We start from the raw sequence: 16,430 nt of genomic DNA on the forward strand, positions 1-16,430 counted from the left end.
CCTCGCCGTTCCTCCAACCTCCCAGCGAGAAGGAGGAAAGAGCGTCCCCGGAAACCATCGAAAGATCGGTGTAGAGCGGCGCACGTTTTCCTCCGTCCGCGGTGCTTCTCAGCTTCCGGCTCCTGGCGAGCAAGGACCGCGGCTTCCCCCTCTGCCCAGGCGGCTAGTGGGGCTCGCGCGCTTCAGTCTAAGTTGGCTAAGAGGTTAGTGGAAAATGTCCACTGCAAGCTGCCTTGTCTCCGGACGAACGGGTCAGATCCGGGGACCTGGATTTGGAGATGGAGGAGCCAAGTTCCTTAGACATCCTTATCATGGCGGGGGTGGGGGCGCCTGGGAGTTCCGAAGACAGATGAATGGGGACCAAAGACAGATGTTAGCATCTGAGGAACTGGAAGAAATGAATGAAGTAATGTTTGATAGCAGCTTGTGATGAAACTACGCCTGTTCCTGTTTGTGTCTATGTTGTCAAACAATCGCAATCTCAGAATTAAATACTTTACTGCAAACAACATGCGTCAGCTCTTATTGGAAACATGCATTTGAGAAACTCTGCCTTACCTTTTCATTTCTTTTCCTGGGTTGTCCTTTTTTTTAAATATTTATTTATTTTCCTTTTTGTTGCCTTTGTTGTTTTTATTGTTGTGTTGGTTATTATTATTGTTTTTGATGTCTGCATTGTTGGATAGGACAGAGAGAAATGGAGCGAGGAGAAGACAGAGAGGGGGAGAGAAAGATAGACACCTGCAGACCTGTTTCACCGCCTGTGAAGCGATTCCCCTGCAGGTGGGGAGCCGGGGCCTCGAACCGGGATCCTTCCGCTGGTCCTTGTGCTTTGTGCCACTTGCGCTTAACCCATTGCGCTACCTCTGGACTCCCTGGGTTGTCCTTTTATAGACTGGGAATGACACTGTTTGCTCACTCCATCCGATGGACTGTCAGCCGTAGCCTTAATTCTTCTAAACAGTGAAGTATGAAATCTCCTGTCTGACGGCTTGCAAAGCCATTATCCCTAATGTTTATTTTTATTTGTTTTTAAAGAGTTGTTTTTTCTTTTTAATTTAATTTATTTATTGGATAGGACAGAGAAATTGAGAGAAGAGGGACTATAAGGAGAGAGATACCTGCAGCACTGTCGAAATTGGGAGAAGAGGGAAGATAGGGAGAGAGATAACCTGCAGCACTGTTTCGGGGAAGTTGAACCTGAGTCTTGCACATGATAATGTACACTTTACTGGGTGCACCATTGCCCAACTCCTTTATTCTTATTTCATTATTTTTAACCAAAGCACTGCTCAGCTGGGGTTTAGGGTGACACTGAGGTTTGAACCTGGGACTTCAGAGCTTTAAGCATGAAAGTCTTTGTACAACCAATAGGCTACCTCTTTGACCCTACCCCTAATCTTTAGAGAGAATTAGAATATTAGAGTTAAAATCCCATGAAGATTTGTTGGTATGTGTTATTTGAGTATTTTTCTTAGTGCATACTAATTTTTTCTAAAAAAAAAAAAAAATACTGAGTTTTACTCTACATTTTGCTTTGTAACCCACTTCTGTCCTTTTACATATTATCAATAATTTTCTTTGCTATTATATATTATACTTTATCATTTTAAATATTGAAGTAGTATCCTACTACAAGGCTAGACTGTAACACTGATTTTTATTTCTGTTCTTTTTCAACAGAGCACTGTGCAGCTCTAGTTTAAGGAAGTGCTGGGGATTGAACCTGGGGCCTTTGGTCTTTTTTTTTTTTTTTTAGATGTCTTTTGCACAATCATGCTATCTCCACTGCCCCCATGTATTATTATTGTTAGACAAAATTTGTTAGTTTGAAAGTACATGAGATTTTTGGCTTTTGTACATAATTTCAAATTGTCTTCCAGAAAGTACATGGATTTACACTCAGCAGCCTTCCTCCCAACATAAAATAAAAAGTGTAATCACGCACTCTTTATTTTCCAGCTTTGAGATTCCTCGGTACAATGACACAAGCAGAAATTAAACTATGTTCTTTGCTGCTGCAAGAGCATTTTGGAGAAATTGTAGAAAAAATTGGAGTCCACCTCATTAGAACTGGCTGTCAGCCACTGAGAGTAATTGCCCATGACACAGAAACATCATTGGACCAGGTATGTTTGGGTGGCGTTTCTTTTCATTTCAGTAATTTCCTTTTATCAGTCTGTCATTGAATATTGTGGGGGAAAAGCCTGCCCTGGGCCAAGAACATTTGTTTGTCTGCTTGATTGATTGATTGTTTTGGGGAGAAGTGAAAACATAGACCTTAGGGTTCTGCTTCTCAGAGTGTTCCTAGTTTGTGGTGATTTCTAGGCAGATCTTTGCATCTCCTACACCATACCTGTTTTGTTCACACTAAATCTTATAAATTTCACTCATTTCTTTAAGGGATGAGAATAATAGAGGGGAACTAAATTGTACTTTGAAAAATAAGGATTACAGTATCATGATAGCATGAAGTCGTCGTAATTTCTTATATTGACATGTGATTCATTTACTTTTTTTTTTTTAGATTTTAGTTATTTCATGTATAGTAATTTCATTTAAGAGAGAAAAAAATTAAAAAGCCAAAGCACCAGTCTGGTGCATGTGATGCCATGGATCAAACCTGGAGCCTTCATCATGCAGATCTCATACTCTACCAGCTGGGTATCCTCCCCACCACGTCTACAGACATAGAATTCTTATTTGTAGGATGGCGGTAGAAAGCATAATGGTTATGCAAAGAGACTCATGCCTGAGACTCCAGGGTCTCAGGTTCAATCCTCTGCACAACCATAAACCAGAGTTGAGCAGTGCTCTGGTAAAAAGAAAAGAAAAAAAAACCTTATTTGCTATAGCAATGGAGGAAGGGAAGAAACATAGGCATTTTTATCCAGCCATCTCCTAGATGCTTAGCACCGAAACCATTTGGAAGAAAAAAAAAAAAGAGAGAGAGAGGCTTTCTTCCTAAGGTACTGACTGACGTTCTCAGATTCAATACTCAGCACCACTGTAAACCAAAGCTGAGCAGTGCTCTAGTTTTTTTTTTTTTTTTAATGCTATAAATGATGAGTTACATCTTCAGATCTTTCCTCTTGGATCCTGTCTAGGTGAAAAAGGCCCTTTGTGTCCTCATTCAACATAACCTGGTAATATATCAAGTGCACAAACGTGGTGTGGTGGAGTATGAAGCCCAGTGCAGCCGGATGTTGCGAATGCTTAGGTACCCCCGGTACATCTACACTGCCAAAACACTGTACAATGACACTGGAGAACTGATTGTGGAGGAGCTGCTCTTGAATGGCAAAATGACAATGTCAGCTGTTGTGAAGAAAGTGGCAGACCGGCTCACAGAGACTATGGAGGGTCAGTACTGTATCCAAAACTCTTAGAAATGCATAGATTGAAAAAAAAAAAAAAAGAAATGCGTAGATTGACTAGCTACAAGAGTGAGCTCTCTGCGACCTTAGGCCCTCTCACCTGCCTCTTTCCCCTTGTTAAACAGATGGCAAGACCATGGACTACACTGAAGTATCAAACACATTCGTGCGACTAGCAGACACACACTTTGTGCAGCGTTGTCCCATCGTGTCTGCCACTGAAACTGCAGAGCCTACACCACCACCACCTGCCCCCACTCTTGTCATTAACGAAAAGGACATGTATTTGGTTCCTAAACTAAGCTTGATCGGTAAGGAATTTTGAGCCCTCAAACTGTCTTGCCGTAATTAAGAATTCTTCCTCAGTGATTATCAAATGAATGAATCAATCATTGTAGTAGTTGCCAAGATTTTACTCTGTGCCAGATACTGTACTGTAAAATGATGGGGAAAAGCATCAGGGTCCCTGCCTTATGGGGCTTAAGTAGTAAGAGAGTCTTAATCAGATGACCACATAGATATGTAACTAATAAACTGTGGTGAGTACTTTGGAGGAAAAGTATTAGTTGTTTTGAAAATATCTGTTAGGACTGGGTTTACCTAGGGTGTTACAGAAGTTGCTTCTTTGAGCTAGTACAATTTATGCTAGTATTTGAAGCAGAAACAGGAGTCACCAGTAACAGGTGTGAAAGGGCACAGCGGGTAAGCCTTTGACAAAGGGGTATAGTGAGAAAAAGACAAGTCTTTGAGAAAGTGAAAGAAAGTCACTGTTATTTAAAATGCAGTGAACATAGCGAAGAGCCATGTAATAAGCTTAGAAATAGGCAGAGGCTAAATCAAACAAGATCTTACAGAGCTTCTGTTCTTTATCCTAAGAGCAGAAAAGAACCACTAGAGGATTCCAAGCAAGGAAGGGATATGATCTGATTTGCTTTTTAAAATTTATTTTAATTATTTAATTGTATGTTTGTTTGTTTACTTATTTATTTATTGGATCAAGACAGGGACATCTATAGTGGAAGGGGGAGGAAGAGGAAGAGAGACACCTGCAACACTGCATCACCCCTCTTAAAGCATTCCACCTGCAGGTGAGGATCGGGACTTGAACCCCTGGTCCTCAAACATTGTAACATGTATGCTCTTCCAGATGTACCACCACCTGACCCCACTTATTTTATTAGAATGAGAGAATGATACAGAGAGACCAGAGCACTGCTCAGCTCTGACTTAGTATATAGGGGATTAAAGCTTTAATACTCTCAGGCATTGAAATCTTTCTACGTAACCATTATGCTGTCTCCCCTGCCCCTGGTTTCCATTTTAAAAATACTTTTCTATCTGCAAAAAGAATGGGCCAAAGATAAATATAAACAAACCAATGAAAAATTAGTTGTAGAAGGAATGAGCAAGGCAGAGATTATCAAGAATGGCTTTGGCATATTTGACTTGCAGATGTGTGGATAGGTGATGGGGTCATTCACCATGAAAGGAAACATTGGGGCAGGTTCTGTTTAAAAACAAGATTATCAGTTTCTTTTTAACAAGTTTAATTTCAGATAACTTTGTTATTTTTATTTATTTTTTAAAAAGATTTTATTTATGTATTTATTCATGAAGATAGAAGGAGAGAGAGAGAGAACCAGACATCACTCTGGTACATGTGCTGCCGGAGATTAAATTCAGGACCTCATGCTTGAGAATCCAGTGCTTTATCCACTGCGCCACCTCCCAGACCACCAGATAACTTTGTTATTAACTTGTATTTCTCATAGCTACTGAGAATCCTTAGTAACTATCACCTATTTTTTTTTCCCTCCAGGGTTATTGCTGGGCTCGGTGCCTGCACCATGAATCCACCGCTCCTGGAGGCCATTTTTCCCCCTTTTTATTGCCCTAGTTGTTGCAGCCTCATTGCGGTTATTATTGCCATTATTGACCTTGCTTTGTTGTTGGATAGGACAGAGAGAAATGGAGAGAGGAGGGGAAGACAGAGAAAGAGGGGAGAGAAAGATAGACACCTGCAGACCTGCTCCCCTGCAGGTGGGGAGCTGGGGGCTCCAACCGGGATCCTTACGCCGGTCCCTGCGCTTTGGGCCACGTGCGCTTAACCCACTGCGCCACCGCCCGACTCCCACTATCACCTATTTTTATCTCCTTTTTGAGACTGAAACTTACTTCAGGGCAGGGGAGAAAGCATAATGGTTATGCAAACAGACTCTCATACCTGAGGCTCCAAAGTCCCAGGTTCAATCCCCAGCACCACCATAAGCCAGAGCTGAGCAGTGCTCTAATGTTTTTCTCTGTGTGTTTTTCTCTCTCTCTGCATCTCTCTCAAAAATAAAATGAAATATTTTGGGGGGTCGGGCGGTGGCGCAGTGGGTTAAGTGCATGTGGCGCAAAGCACAGGGGCTGGCGTAAGGATCCCGGTTCAAGCCCCCGGCTCCCCACCTGCAGGGGAGTCGCTTCACAGGCGGTGAAGCAGGTCTGTAGGTGTCTATCTTTCTCTCCCTCTCTCTGTCTTCCCCTCCTCTCTCCATTTCTCTCTGTCCTATCCAACAACGAACAGCATCAACAATGGAAATAATAATAACCACAACAAGGCTACAACAACAAGGGCAACAAAAAGGGGGGGAAATGGCCTCCAGGAGTGGTGGATTCATGGTGCAGGCACCGAGCCCAGCAATAACCCTGGAGGGAAAAACATATATATTTAAAAAAAAAAAAGAACTTATTTAAAAAAAAAAACTTAACTTTAGCCATTGAGCAGAGTTAACAGCTCATTATAAAAGAAGGCCTAGAACTAACTAGAACATACAGACCCATGAGGGCTGTTGGTAGGAAACCAGGCAGCTACTATAGTTTTCTTTGAGTTGGAAAGATACCTACTCTTATGCTTGACCATTTCCTGTGATTATATTAACCATTCATCTGCTACATTTGGCAGGGAAAGGTAAAAGGAGGAGGTCATCTGATGAAGATGCTGCTGGGGAGCCCAAGGCCAAGAGAGCGAAACATATAGAAAGCAAAGAGGTAATGGAACTTCTTGAGTTGGAAGCCTTGGCATCGAAGCAGGCCAGAAACAACATTGAGATAATGAACCCCAAGAGAGCTTAAAGGTTCATGGATTGAGTAAGATTATAATCTTCATTAAATATTGGCCAAGAATAAACTAACAAGTGAATTCTGTTGCTGTCTCCCTTCTGAGATTTAAATTGTTACAGTCATTGAGTAGAGATAATACTGCTTGCAAAAAGAGGGCTTAGAGAAAGTTTAAGTTGTTCAGTATGACTAGAACATAGGAACCAAAGGTGGGGGTGTTAGTGATAAATAAATTTAGAGGGCCACGTGATGGAGTACCTGGTTCCACAGACAGGTCACAATGTGCAAGGACCCGGGCTCAAGCCCCCAGTCCCCACCTGCAGGGGGAAAGCTTTGCAAGTAGTGAAGCAGGGTTACGAGTGTCTTTCTGTCTCTCTCCCTCTCTATCACTCCTTCCCTCTTGATTCTTGATTTCTGGCAGTCACTACCCAATAAATAAATATAACTTTTTAAAAAATTAAGTATCTTTATATTTTAAAAATAGTCCAGTTCTTAAAAAAAAAAAAAAGTTTAGATAGCACCCCAAGAGACAGTACAGTAACCTTAGCATTGGACTTAATAGCATGAGTTCCCAAATTTCATCCCTGACATCACATGTACCAAACTGTTGTTCTGGTGTCCCTCCTCTCTCTCTCTCCCTCTCTCTCTCTCCCTCTCTCTCTCCCCATCTCTCTCTCTCTCTCTAAATATATATATATATATATAAAAGAAACCCTTTCTTAACTAAAAATACATATTTATAATAATTCACTGAATTAATAGTTGCAATGTTTGTGGTGTTCTAGATAAGTAAAACAAATTACTGATTATAAAATAAATTTCATTTAGGGTGGGGTGATAACATAGTGGTTTTTCAAAGAGTCTCTCATGCCTGAGGCTCCAAAGTCCCATGTTCAATCCCTTGCACCACCATAAATCAGAGCTAAGCTGTGCTCTGGTTGAAAAAAAAAAAGTTAAATAAATGACACTAAAATTCTCACTCTCCTTCTATCTTTCTCACTAATAAAATCTTTTTTTAAAAAGCAAGCAAGAAATAAATGTGGTGAGGATGTGTGCACAAAGTTAAATAAAGCTTCTGTTTTCTCTGAAATAAGAGGCAGGGTCATTTGAGAGTGAAGAGGGTGAGGTAGGTAGAAGGAAGACATGAAGACCATGGACAAGTTAAATAGAGACCAGTTGAAGATAAGCTTAGAGAATATGTTTGAATTTGACGTTGGGGACCATAAATTTCTCATTGTTGAAACACAAGTCTATATGACAGGCTTTTTTCCAATTTACTTCCTATTACATAGAAAACGAAATGGCAGGCATTAAACCCAAACTTTTCACTAGGGTGTTCTTCACTATATCTAATTGTTCCCTCTAATCCTTTCCCTCCTCAGCCCATTCCAGATGATGGGATTTACTGGCAAGCGAACCTTGACAGATTCCACCAGCATTTCCGTGACCAAGCCATTGTCAGTGCAGTTGCCAACAGGATGGATCAGGTGACATTGAAGTGGGTGCGGGTGGGATGGTGGCCACTGATGGGATTCACTCATATGCTGACTATGGCCATTGGCTTACAGCCAGATCCAGTGCTGCTGAGTAGATTCTGAACTGTTCCTTTTCCAAACCCAGACCAGCAGTGAGATTGTGCGAACCATGCTCCGAATGAGTGAGATTACCACTCCATCCTGTGCCCCCTTTACTCACCCACTGTCTTCCAATGAGGTAAATTTCATGTTCATGTCCTAGTTTTCTGACAGATTCTTGGATATTATAGCATAATTATACACAATCCTGGGTCAGGTTGAAGTCTGAGCCTTGAAATAGTTTTTGTTGCTTATGGTGGGATGGGAATTTTTCTCAGGTCTCATGGGATCAGCCTTTCAAAACCTTTACCTCTGCTTTGTCATGCACATAACCCAAGTTAAAGCCCACCCCCTACTGCAATGAAGGAAACTGGTGCTATGGCATCTTTCTGTCTCTTCCTCTACCTCTCTGCCTCTCTCCCCATTGATGACCCAAAAAAAAAAAAAATGCTTCACCATTTTCCTAGTCAAAGCACAAGGTATTGGGCTGAAGAGCTAACTCAGCAGTCGAGCATAGAACCTTCATGCCTGAGTCTCCAGAGCCCCCAGGGTCAGTCTTCAACACCATATGCTAAAGCTGAATAGTTTCTGGTCTCTTCTGATTGCTCAAACAATCCACTATTTAGAGCATTGGTGTGCAGGCTACTTTTCCTCTCCTTACCTGTTTTTCTCAGTGTATTAATTTCATGGATTAGAGAGTTAGCTCACTGGGTCGGGCACATGCCTTGCCATGCTCTTGTCTTAGGATTTAGCCCTGGGATCACATGAGAGGTTCTGTTGCTAGAGGAACCTCTGGTGCTGTGATGTTTCTTTCACATTCACATGCACACACATGCACTTCCTCTCTCTCTCTCTCTCTCTCTCTCGTCTGAGTGAAAAATGCCTCAGTGCAATGAAATCATACATGTGTGAGACCCCAGCTTCACAAACACTGCATATATATTAATATATGTGTGCAGCTTAAATAGATTTTTATTTTTCAGTTTTAACTTATTTTTTTAATCTTTATTTATTTTCTATTAGTGATTTAATAATGATTAACAAGATTGTTATATAACAGGGTTGTAATTCCACAGTTCCCACCACCAGAGATTAGTATCCCATCCCCTCCATTAGAAGCTTCCCTATTCTTTATCCCTCTTTGGGTATATGGACCAAAATTCTTTTATGGGGTGCAGAAGGTGGAAGACCTGGCTTCTGTAATTGCTTTTCCGCTGGACATGGACATTGGCAGATCGATCCATACTGCAGCTATACAGACTTTCTTTATGTATAGTCTAACATATGCGTAGATTCTTGGATATTTTAACCACAAAAATTGAATTATGCACTACATACTCCACTGAGCCTGCTTTTCTCATATGACCACATTTGTCAGCTTTCTTTCCTTAGCAGTATTTATAGTTCTGTCCCATTCCTTATTAACATCATACTCCACTTAATGACTATGCTCTACTTGATTTTTATCAGTTCCTTATTAGGCATTGGATTACATCTGGCTTCTTAAACTTGCAGTGCTGCTATGAACATTACTGAACACTTTTATACTTGTAATGTCCAAATTAAATCTTCTTTATTTCAGTACTGTCTGTAATTCTCAGTTTCCAAGCCCCATTGTCAGTATCTCTTTTGCCCTTCAGATCTTCAGATCCTTACCTGTTGGCTATAACGTCTCTAAGCAAGTTCTTGATCAGTATCTCACTCTGCTGGCTGATGATCCAGTAAGTACCTTTTTGCCTTTTCCCCTCTGCATTTACATTGCATTTCTTCAGATGATGCCTGGTGCCTTTTCCTATAGTCTCATTCTCTACCTAGCCTGTTTAGACCATTTCTCCACTATCATTTCATAGGAGTACCTTCTGTAAGCTCTTTACAAGATTTGCTCCTTTGGAAACAGAATCATTGAACTTTCCCATTCACTTAATATACACACTCTCTTTTTCTCTTTTTAATAGCTAGAGTTTGTTGGAAAGTCTGGCGACAGTGGTGGAGGAATGTATGTCATCAGTATCCTTACCAGTTTTTTCCTTACAGTCAGGCACCCCCAGCTACAAACCAGAGTGGCAACTTAAGAAAGAAAATACTTAAGGGCCAGGTGGTGGCACACCTGGTTAAGTTCACACATTGCAGTGTATAAGGTTGTAGGTTCAAGCCGCTGGTCCCTACCTGCAGGGGCAAAGCTTCATGAGCAGTGGAGTATGGTTGCAGGTGTCTTTTCTGTCTCTCTACCTCTCTGTCTCCCCGTCCCCTCTCAATTCCTTTCTGTCTCTATCCAATAAATAAATTTAAAAAATTTTAAGAAAGAAAATAAATACATACATCTTTTTAAAAAGAAAGTATTTGATAATATTTAGTGTGTTAAATAGTTTTAAAAGTGAACTAAAACTTTGGTGATAAGTTAAAAGGGGGGCTGGGAAGACAGCATATAATGACTATGCCAATGACTTCCATGCCTAAGGCACTGAATCTGAGGTTCAACTCCTAAAACCACCATAAGCTATAGCTGTGCAGTGCTCTGAGTGTGTATGTTATTTGTTTGTTTGTTTGTTTACTTATTGTTTTTTTCCATCTTTTTATTTCTTTATTGGGGATTAATGTTTTACAGTCAACAGTAAATACAGTAGTTTGTACATGTATAATATTTCTCAGTTTTCCACATAACAATAAAACCCTCACTAGGTCCTCTGTCATCCTTTTCCAGGACCTGAACTCTTTCCCCCTACCCACCCCAGAGTCCTTTACTTTGGTATAATACACCAACTCCAGTTCAGGTTCTACTTGTGTTTTCTTTTCTGATCTTGTTTTTCAACTTATGCCTGAGACTGAGACCATCCCATATTCATCCTTCTGTTTCTGACTTATTTCACTTAACATGATTTCTTCAAGCTCCATCCAGGATGGGCTGAAAATGGTGAAATCGCTATTTTTAATAGCTGAGTAGTATTCCATTGTGTATATAGACCACTTGCTCAGCCACTCATCTGTTGTTGGACACCTGGGTTGCTTCCAGGTTTGGGCTAGTACAAATTGTGCTGCTATGAACATAGGTATACACAAATCTTTTTGGATGGGTGTGTTGGGTTCCTTAGGATCTATCCTCAGGAGAGGAATTGCAGGATCATAGGGTAGGTCCATTTCTAGCCTTCTGAGAGTTCTCCAGACTGTTCTCCACAGAGGTTGGACCAATCTACATTCCCACCAGCAGTATAGGAGGGTTCCTTTGTCCCCACAATCTCTCCAACATTTGTTGCTGCTACCTTTTCTGATGTATGACATTCTCACAGGAGTGAAGTAGTATCTCATTTTGTCTTTATTTGCATTTCTCTGACAATCAGAGACTTGGAGCATTTTTCCATGTGTTTCTTGGCCTTTTGGATCTCTTCTGTGGTGAATATTCTATCCATGTCCTCTCCCCATTTTTAGATGGGGTTATTTGTTTTCTTGTTGTTGAGTTTGGCAAGCTCTTTATATATTTTAGCCTCTTGTCTGATGCATGGCATGTAAAGATCTCCCATTCTGTGAGGGATCTCTTGGTTTGGGTAGTGGTTTCTTTTGCTGTGCAGAAGATTTTTAATTTGACTCCCATAGGTTTATGCTTGCCTTAGTCTTCTTTGTAATTGGATTCATTTCATTGAAGATGTCTTTAAAATTTATGCGGAGGGAGTCCAGCGGTAGCACAGCGGGTTAAGTGCACGTGGTGCAAAGCACAAGATTCTGCTTAAGGATCCCGGTTCAAGCCCCCGGCTCCCCACCTGCAGGGAGTCGCTTCACAGGCGGTGAAACAGGTCTGCAGGTGTCTGTCTTTCTCTCCCCTTCTCTGTCTTCCCCTCCTCTCTCCATTTCTCTCTGTCCTATCCAACAACAGTGATCTCAAATTGTATTATAGACCCATTGTCATCAAAACTGCTTGGTACTGGAACGTGAATAGACACACTGACCAGTGGAATAAAACTGAGAGCCCAGAAATGAGGCCCCACACCTCTGGACATCTAATCTTTGACAAAGGTGCCCAGACTATTAAATGGAGAAAGCAGAGCCTCTTCAACAAATGGTGTTGGAAAAAAATGGGTTGAAATATGCAAAAGAATGAAACTGAACCACTATATTTCACCAAACACAAAACTAAATTCCAAGTGGATCCAGGACCTGGATGTTAGACCAGAAACTTATCAGATACTTAGAGGAAAATATTGGCAGAACTCTTTTCCTTTCCGCATAAAACTTTTTTTTAATATTTATTTTCCCTTCTGTTGCCCTTGTTTTTTTTTTATTGTGATGCCTCCAGTTCTGTTCTCAAGATTGTTTTGGCAATTCTAGGTTTTTTCTGGTTCTAGATAAACATTTGTAGCATTTGCTCTATTCTCCAAAAAAAAAAATGTGCTTGGGATCTTGATGGGGATAGCATTACATTTGTAGATGGCTTTGGATAGTATATTCATTTTAACGATGTTAATTCTTCCAACCCATGAACATGGAGTATCTTTCCACTTCTTTGTGTCTTTTTCAACTTCCTTGAGTAGTGACTCATAATTTTCAGTATACAAGTCTTTCACTTCTTTGGTTAGGTTTACTCCTAGATATTTTATTGTTTTTGTTGCTATAGTAAAAGGAATTGATTTCTAGATTTCATTTTCTTCTAACTTAGTATTTGCATAGAGGAATGACACTGATTTTTGTATGTTAATTTTGTAGCCTGACACCTTCCTGTATTACCTGATGATTTCCAAAAGCTTCTTGCTGGATTCCTTAGGTTTTTCTATATATACTATCATGTCATCTGCAAATAGGGAGAGTTTGACTTCTCTTCCAATCTGTATCTCTTTCATTCCTTGCTCCTGCATGATTGCTATGGCAAGAACTTCCAACACTACATTGAATAGTAATGGTGATAGTGGGCAGCCCTGTCTAGTACCTGATCTGAGTGGAAATGCTTCCAGTTTTTCACCATTGAGTATGATGTTGGCTATAGGTTTGCTATATATATAGACTCCACTATCTTGAGGAATTTTCCATCTATTCCCATTTTTTGTAGTGTTTTGATTATAAAGGGATGTTGGATTTTGTCAAAGACTTTCTCTGCATCTATTTATATAACCATGTGGTTTTTGGTCTTGCTTTTATTAATGTGGTGGATCACGTTGATTGATTTATGTATATTAAACCAACCTTGCATCCCTGGGATAAACCCCACTTGGTCATGATGAACAATCTTTTTAATATATTGCTGTATCCATTTGGCTAAAATTTTGTTCAATATTTCAGCACCTGTGTTCATCAAAGATATTGGTCTATAATTTTCTTTTTTGGTTGTGTCCCTCTCTGATTTTGGTATCAGAGTGATGTTGGCTTCATAGAAGCTGGAAGGGAGTATTCCTGTGCCTTCAATCTTCTGGAAGACTTTTATAAGCAGAAGTATTAACTCTTCCTTGAAAGATTTGTAGAATTAATTTGTAAAACCATCTGGTCCAGGACTTTTATTCTTGGAAAGGTTTTTGATAACTGTTTCAATTTCATTAGCTGTGATAGGCCTGTTCATATTATCTAGTTCCTCTTTATTTAATTTTGGAAGTTCGTAGGTGTTAGGAAATCATCCATTTCTTCTAGCTTGGTGGTTCATAGTGTTTGTTATTCTTTACCCAAGCACTGCTCAGTCCTGGCTTCTGGTGTGGGGGATTGAACCTGGGACTTCAAAGCCTCAGACATAAGAATCTCTTTCCATAACCAGTATACTATCTCCTCTGCCCATGTATTTTTCTTGGTTTAAGTTGGCAGTAAAATACAATAGTTTGTACATGTGTAACATTTTCCAGTTTTCCATATAACAATTCAACCTCCACTAGGTCCTCCTTTGCTTGTATTTTTTTTAAGTTTTTTTTTTTTAATATTTATTCCCTTTTGTTGCCCTTGTTTTATTGTTGTAGTTATTGTTGTTGTTGTTGGATAGGACAGAGAAGAATGGTGAGAGGAGGGGAGAGAGAAAGGAGGAGAGAAAGACTAACACCTGCATATCTGATTCACTGCCTGTGAAGCAACTCCCCTGCAGGTGGGGAGCCAGGGCCTCCTTAAGCTAGTCCTGTGCTTCGTGCCATGTGTGCTTAACCAGCTGCGTTACCGCCTGACTCCCCTGCATGTATTTTTTTTTTTTAAGATTTTATTTATTTATTTATGAGAAAGATAGGGGAGAGAGAGAAAGAACCAGACATCACTCTGGTACTTGTGCTGCCAGGGATTGAACTCAGGACCTCATGCTTGAGAGTCTAGTGCCTTAGCCACTGCGCCACCTCCTGGACCACCATGTATTATTTTTTAAAGAAATTTTAGTTAACCAAATTTAGTTAGCCAAAACTCTTACTTAAATGCCCTAGTTAATTAAGGTTTGTTTTTTATGTTGTTTGTTTTACCAGAGTGCTACTCAGCTCAGGCCTGAGTCTTTGCATAACCATTATGCTGTCTTCCCTGTCCTTAATTAAGGTTTTGAATACTTACCTACCATAAATGAAACCAATGTGGAAAACAGTAGCATTTAGATTTTATTTATACATTTGAGACTTGGAATTAAAACTTTTATCATAATGACCAGGCCAAACTTTGACTTGAGTGACCTTAATCTTCTTCACAAAGATCTGCATAAGGCTCTAGCCTCCCTAGCCACAGCCACCCTGGAGTCTGTTGTACAGGAAAGGTAAGTAGGGGTCATTCTTTCCATGCCTTGTTTGAACAAGCAGTTTGTTATGTAAATAACCAATATAGGCATGTCTTGCCTCGTTTTCTCACTAGACTGCTGTGGATGCCATCTACTCTTTGCCCTCAGAATCCTGCTGCTTAATTTCCAATGACTACAGTTAACTAGCCTTCCTTAAACCTTTGCTTACAAATATGGAAACTGAGGCCCTCAAGTGAGTCAGTATTTGGTGACTACTTTATGATTAACTACTGTCTGGTCAGTTCCTCTGAGTCCTGGCTCCACACAGGGAAATGGGGCCACACCCATCTGCAAATAGAAGCTAAGCATGCATTTACTTTCTATTGGTTTGTCAGAAAAGTCCTGACATATTTTTTCTGTTTTTCTATGCAAAAATGTGTCACAACTTTTCCTACAATATCAAAAAGCCACTCTGGGACTCTCTGGATGCCAAGGAATAGAGTTTCGTTCGAGTCTCAGGGTTGAAAAATAAATGTCATTAACCATCAGTAGTGAGAGAAAAGAGGGAATATGGAGTGTTGGACTCACAGCATACATCTCTCAATGAAGTTCTGCCAAATGTCACCCAGATGTCTCCCATGGACTCTTTAGAATCTCTCTCACTAACTGCTCTGCCTCTCTATTTATTGGGTATGTGTGCATACAGCTATACATAAACATCTTTTTTTTAAATATTTCATTGACTTTTTAAATTTATTTTAAACTTTATTTTATTAGATACAACAGAGAAACTGAAAGGGAGGGAGAGTTAGACAGAAAGACACCTGCAGCACTGCTTCACTACTCTTAAAGCTTTCCGTCTGCAGACAGGGACAGGGGCTTGAACCTGGTTCCTTGTGCATAATAATATGTGCACTTAACTTGGTGCACCACCAACCAGCCCCCTACATAAACATCTTAAGGGCATGCATAATAGAATGATCTCTCTCCTAGTATGTAGACCACTCTATATCAGTCTTGTTTTCTCCAATTCTAATAACTTTATCAGACTCTATGTTTACTCTGCAAAGCCTAACCTTCCTCCAAAGATGCAGATATATTTCAGGGCTGCTAACCTAAGGTCTTTTGACCTATTGTGTTTACCCTGATTTTAACCAAACAGCATGGAGGCTGGAGATAAAACTACAGAGATATCAAAGAATTTCTGCCATGTCTGGCATAATACATATCTGTTAGTAATTAATAAAAATAGTTCAGCAGAGAAATAACAGGCATTGTAATTCAGGGGTCTATCAAGAAATCAGGAGTTTTCTAACACTATAACCCAGTAAATTCCCTTCCAGATTTGGGTCTCGCTGTGCCAGGATATTTCGTCTTGTTTTGCAAAAGAAACACTTGGAGCAGAAGCAAGTTGAAGACTTTGCAATGATTCCAGCAAAGGAGGCCAAGGACATGCTTTATAAGATGCTCTCAGAAAATTTCATTTCACTCCAGGTAACCAAAGAGGAGCCAGTCACCAACCAACAGAGCTGGCCGAGGGTGGAAGAAACTCTTCAGGCAAACATGCTAAAACCCAGGCAAACTGCATCCAGCTCTGAAACAGAAATGTTAACAAAGACACAGTAAAGCACTTGGAAGATGATTGTGGAGCTTTTATCTTATCTAGTGAAAAATGAGGCACAGCCTTCTCCTTTTCTCCCCTAGATCTCTGTCTTTTCCTCAAGTCTTTTTTTCAAC

The 16,430-nt window shown here is 40.3% G+C and overlaps 3 protein-coding genes across 5 annotated transcripts in view; 2 read left to right on the forward strand and 1 right to left on the reverse strand.

The window, feature by feature from the left end:
• The window catches only part of GPR89A (G protein-coupled receptor 89A), a 327,321-nt gene that overhangs the window by 193,221 nt on the left and 117,670 nt on the right, over positions 1–16,430 (forward strand). The window lies entirely within an intron of this gene.
• The window catches only part of POLR3C (RNA polymerase III subunit C), a 21,668-nt gene continuing 5,238 nt past the window's right edge, over positions 1–16,430 (forward strand). For both annotated transcript variants that reach the window (XM_007528665.3, XM_060202008.1), the window contains exons 1-11: positions 1–203; positions 1,963–2,129; positions 3,108–3,363; positions 3,503–3,688; positions 6,322–6,407; positions 7,859–7,963; positions 8,097–8,189; positions 9,691–9,771; positions 10,006–10,057; positions 14,672–14,732; positions 16,037–16,187. In XM_007528665.3, coding sequence (XP_007528727.1) covers positions 1,983–2,129; positions 3,108–3,363; positions 3,503–3,688; positions 6,322–6,407; positions 7,859–7,963; positions 8,097–8,189; positions 9,691–9,771; positions 10,006–10,057; positions 14,672–14,732; positions 16,037–16,187 — 1,218 coding nt within the window. In that variant the 5' untranslated portion in view covers positions 1–203; positions 1,963–1,982. The remainder of the gene's footprint in view (positions 204–1,962; positions 2,130–3,107; positions 3,364–3,502; positions 3,689–6,321; positions 6,408–7,858; positions 7,964–8,096; positions 8,190–9,690; positions 9,772–10,005; positions 10,058–14,671; positions 14,733–16,036; positions 16,188–16,430) is intronic.
• The window catches only part of PIAS3 (protein inhibitor of activated STAT 3), a 27,742-nt gene continuing 25,874 nt past the window's right edge, over positions 14,563–16,430 (reverse strand). For both annotated transcript variants that reach the window (XM_060202006.1, XM_060202005.1), the window contains one exon: positions 14,563–16,287. In XM_060202006.1, the coding sequence (XP_060057989.1) occupies positions 16,207–16,287 (81 nt within the window). In that variant the 3' untranslated portion in view covers positions 14,563–16,206. The remainder of the gene's footprint in view (positions 16,288–16,430) is intronic.

Source organism: Erinaceus europaeus, chromosome 11 (assembly GCF_950295315.1).
Source record: "Erinaceus europaeus chromosome 11, mEriEur2.1, whole genome shotgun sequence".
NCBI classification, from domain to species: domain Eukaryota; kingdom Metazoa; phylum Chordata; class Mammalia; order Eulipotyphla; family Erinaceidae; genus Erinaceus; species Erinaceus europaeus.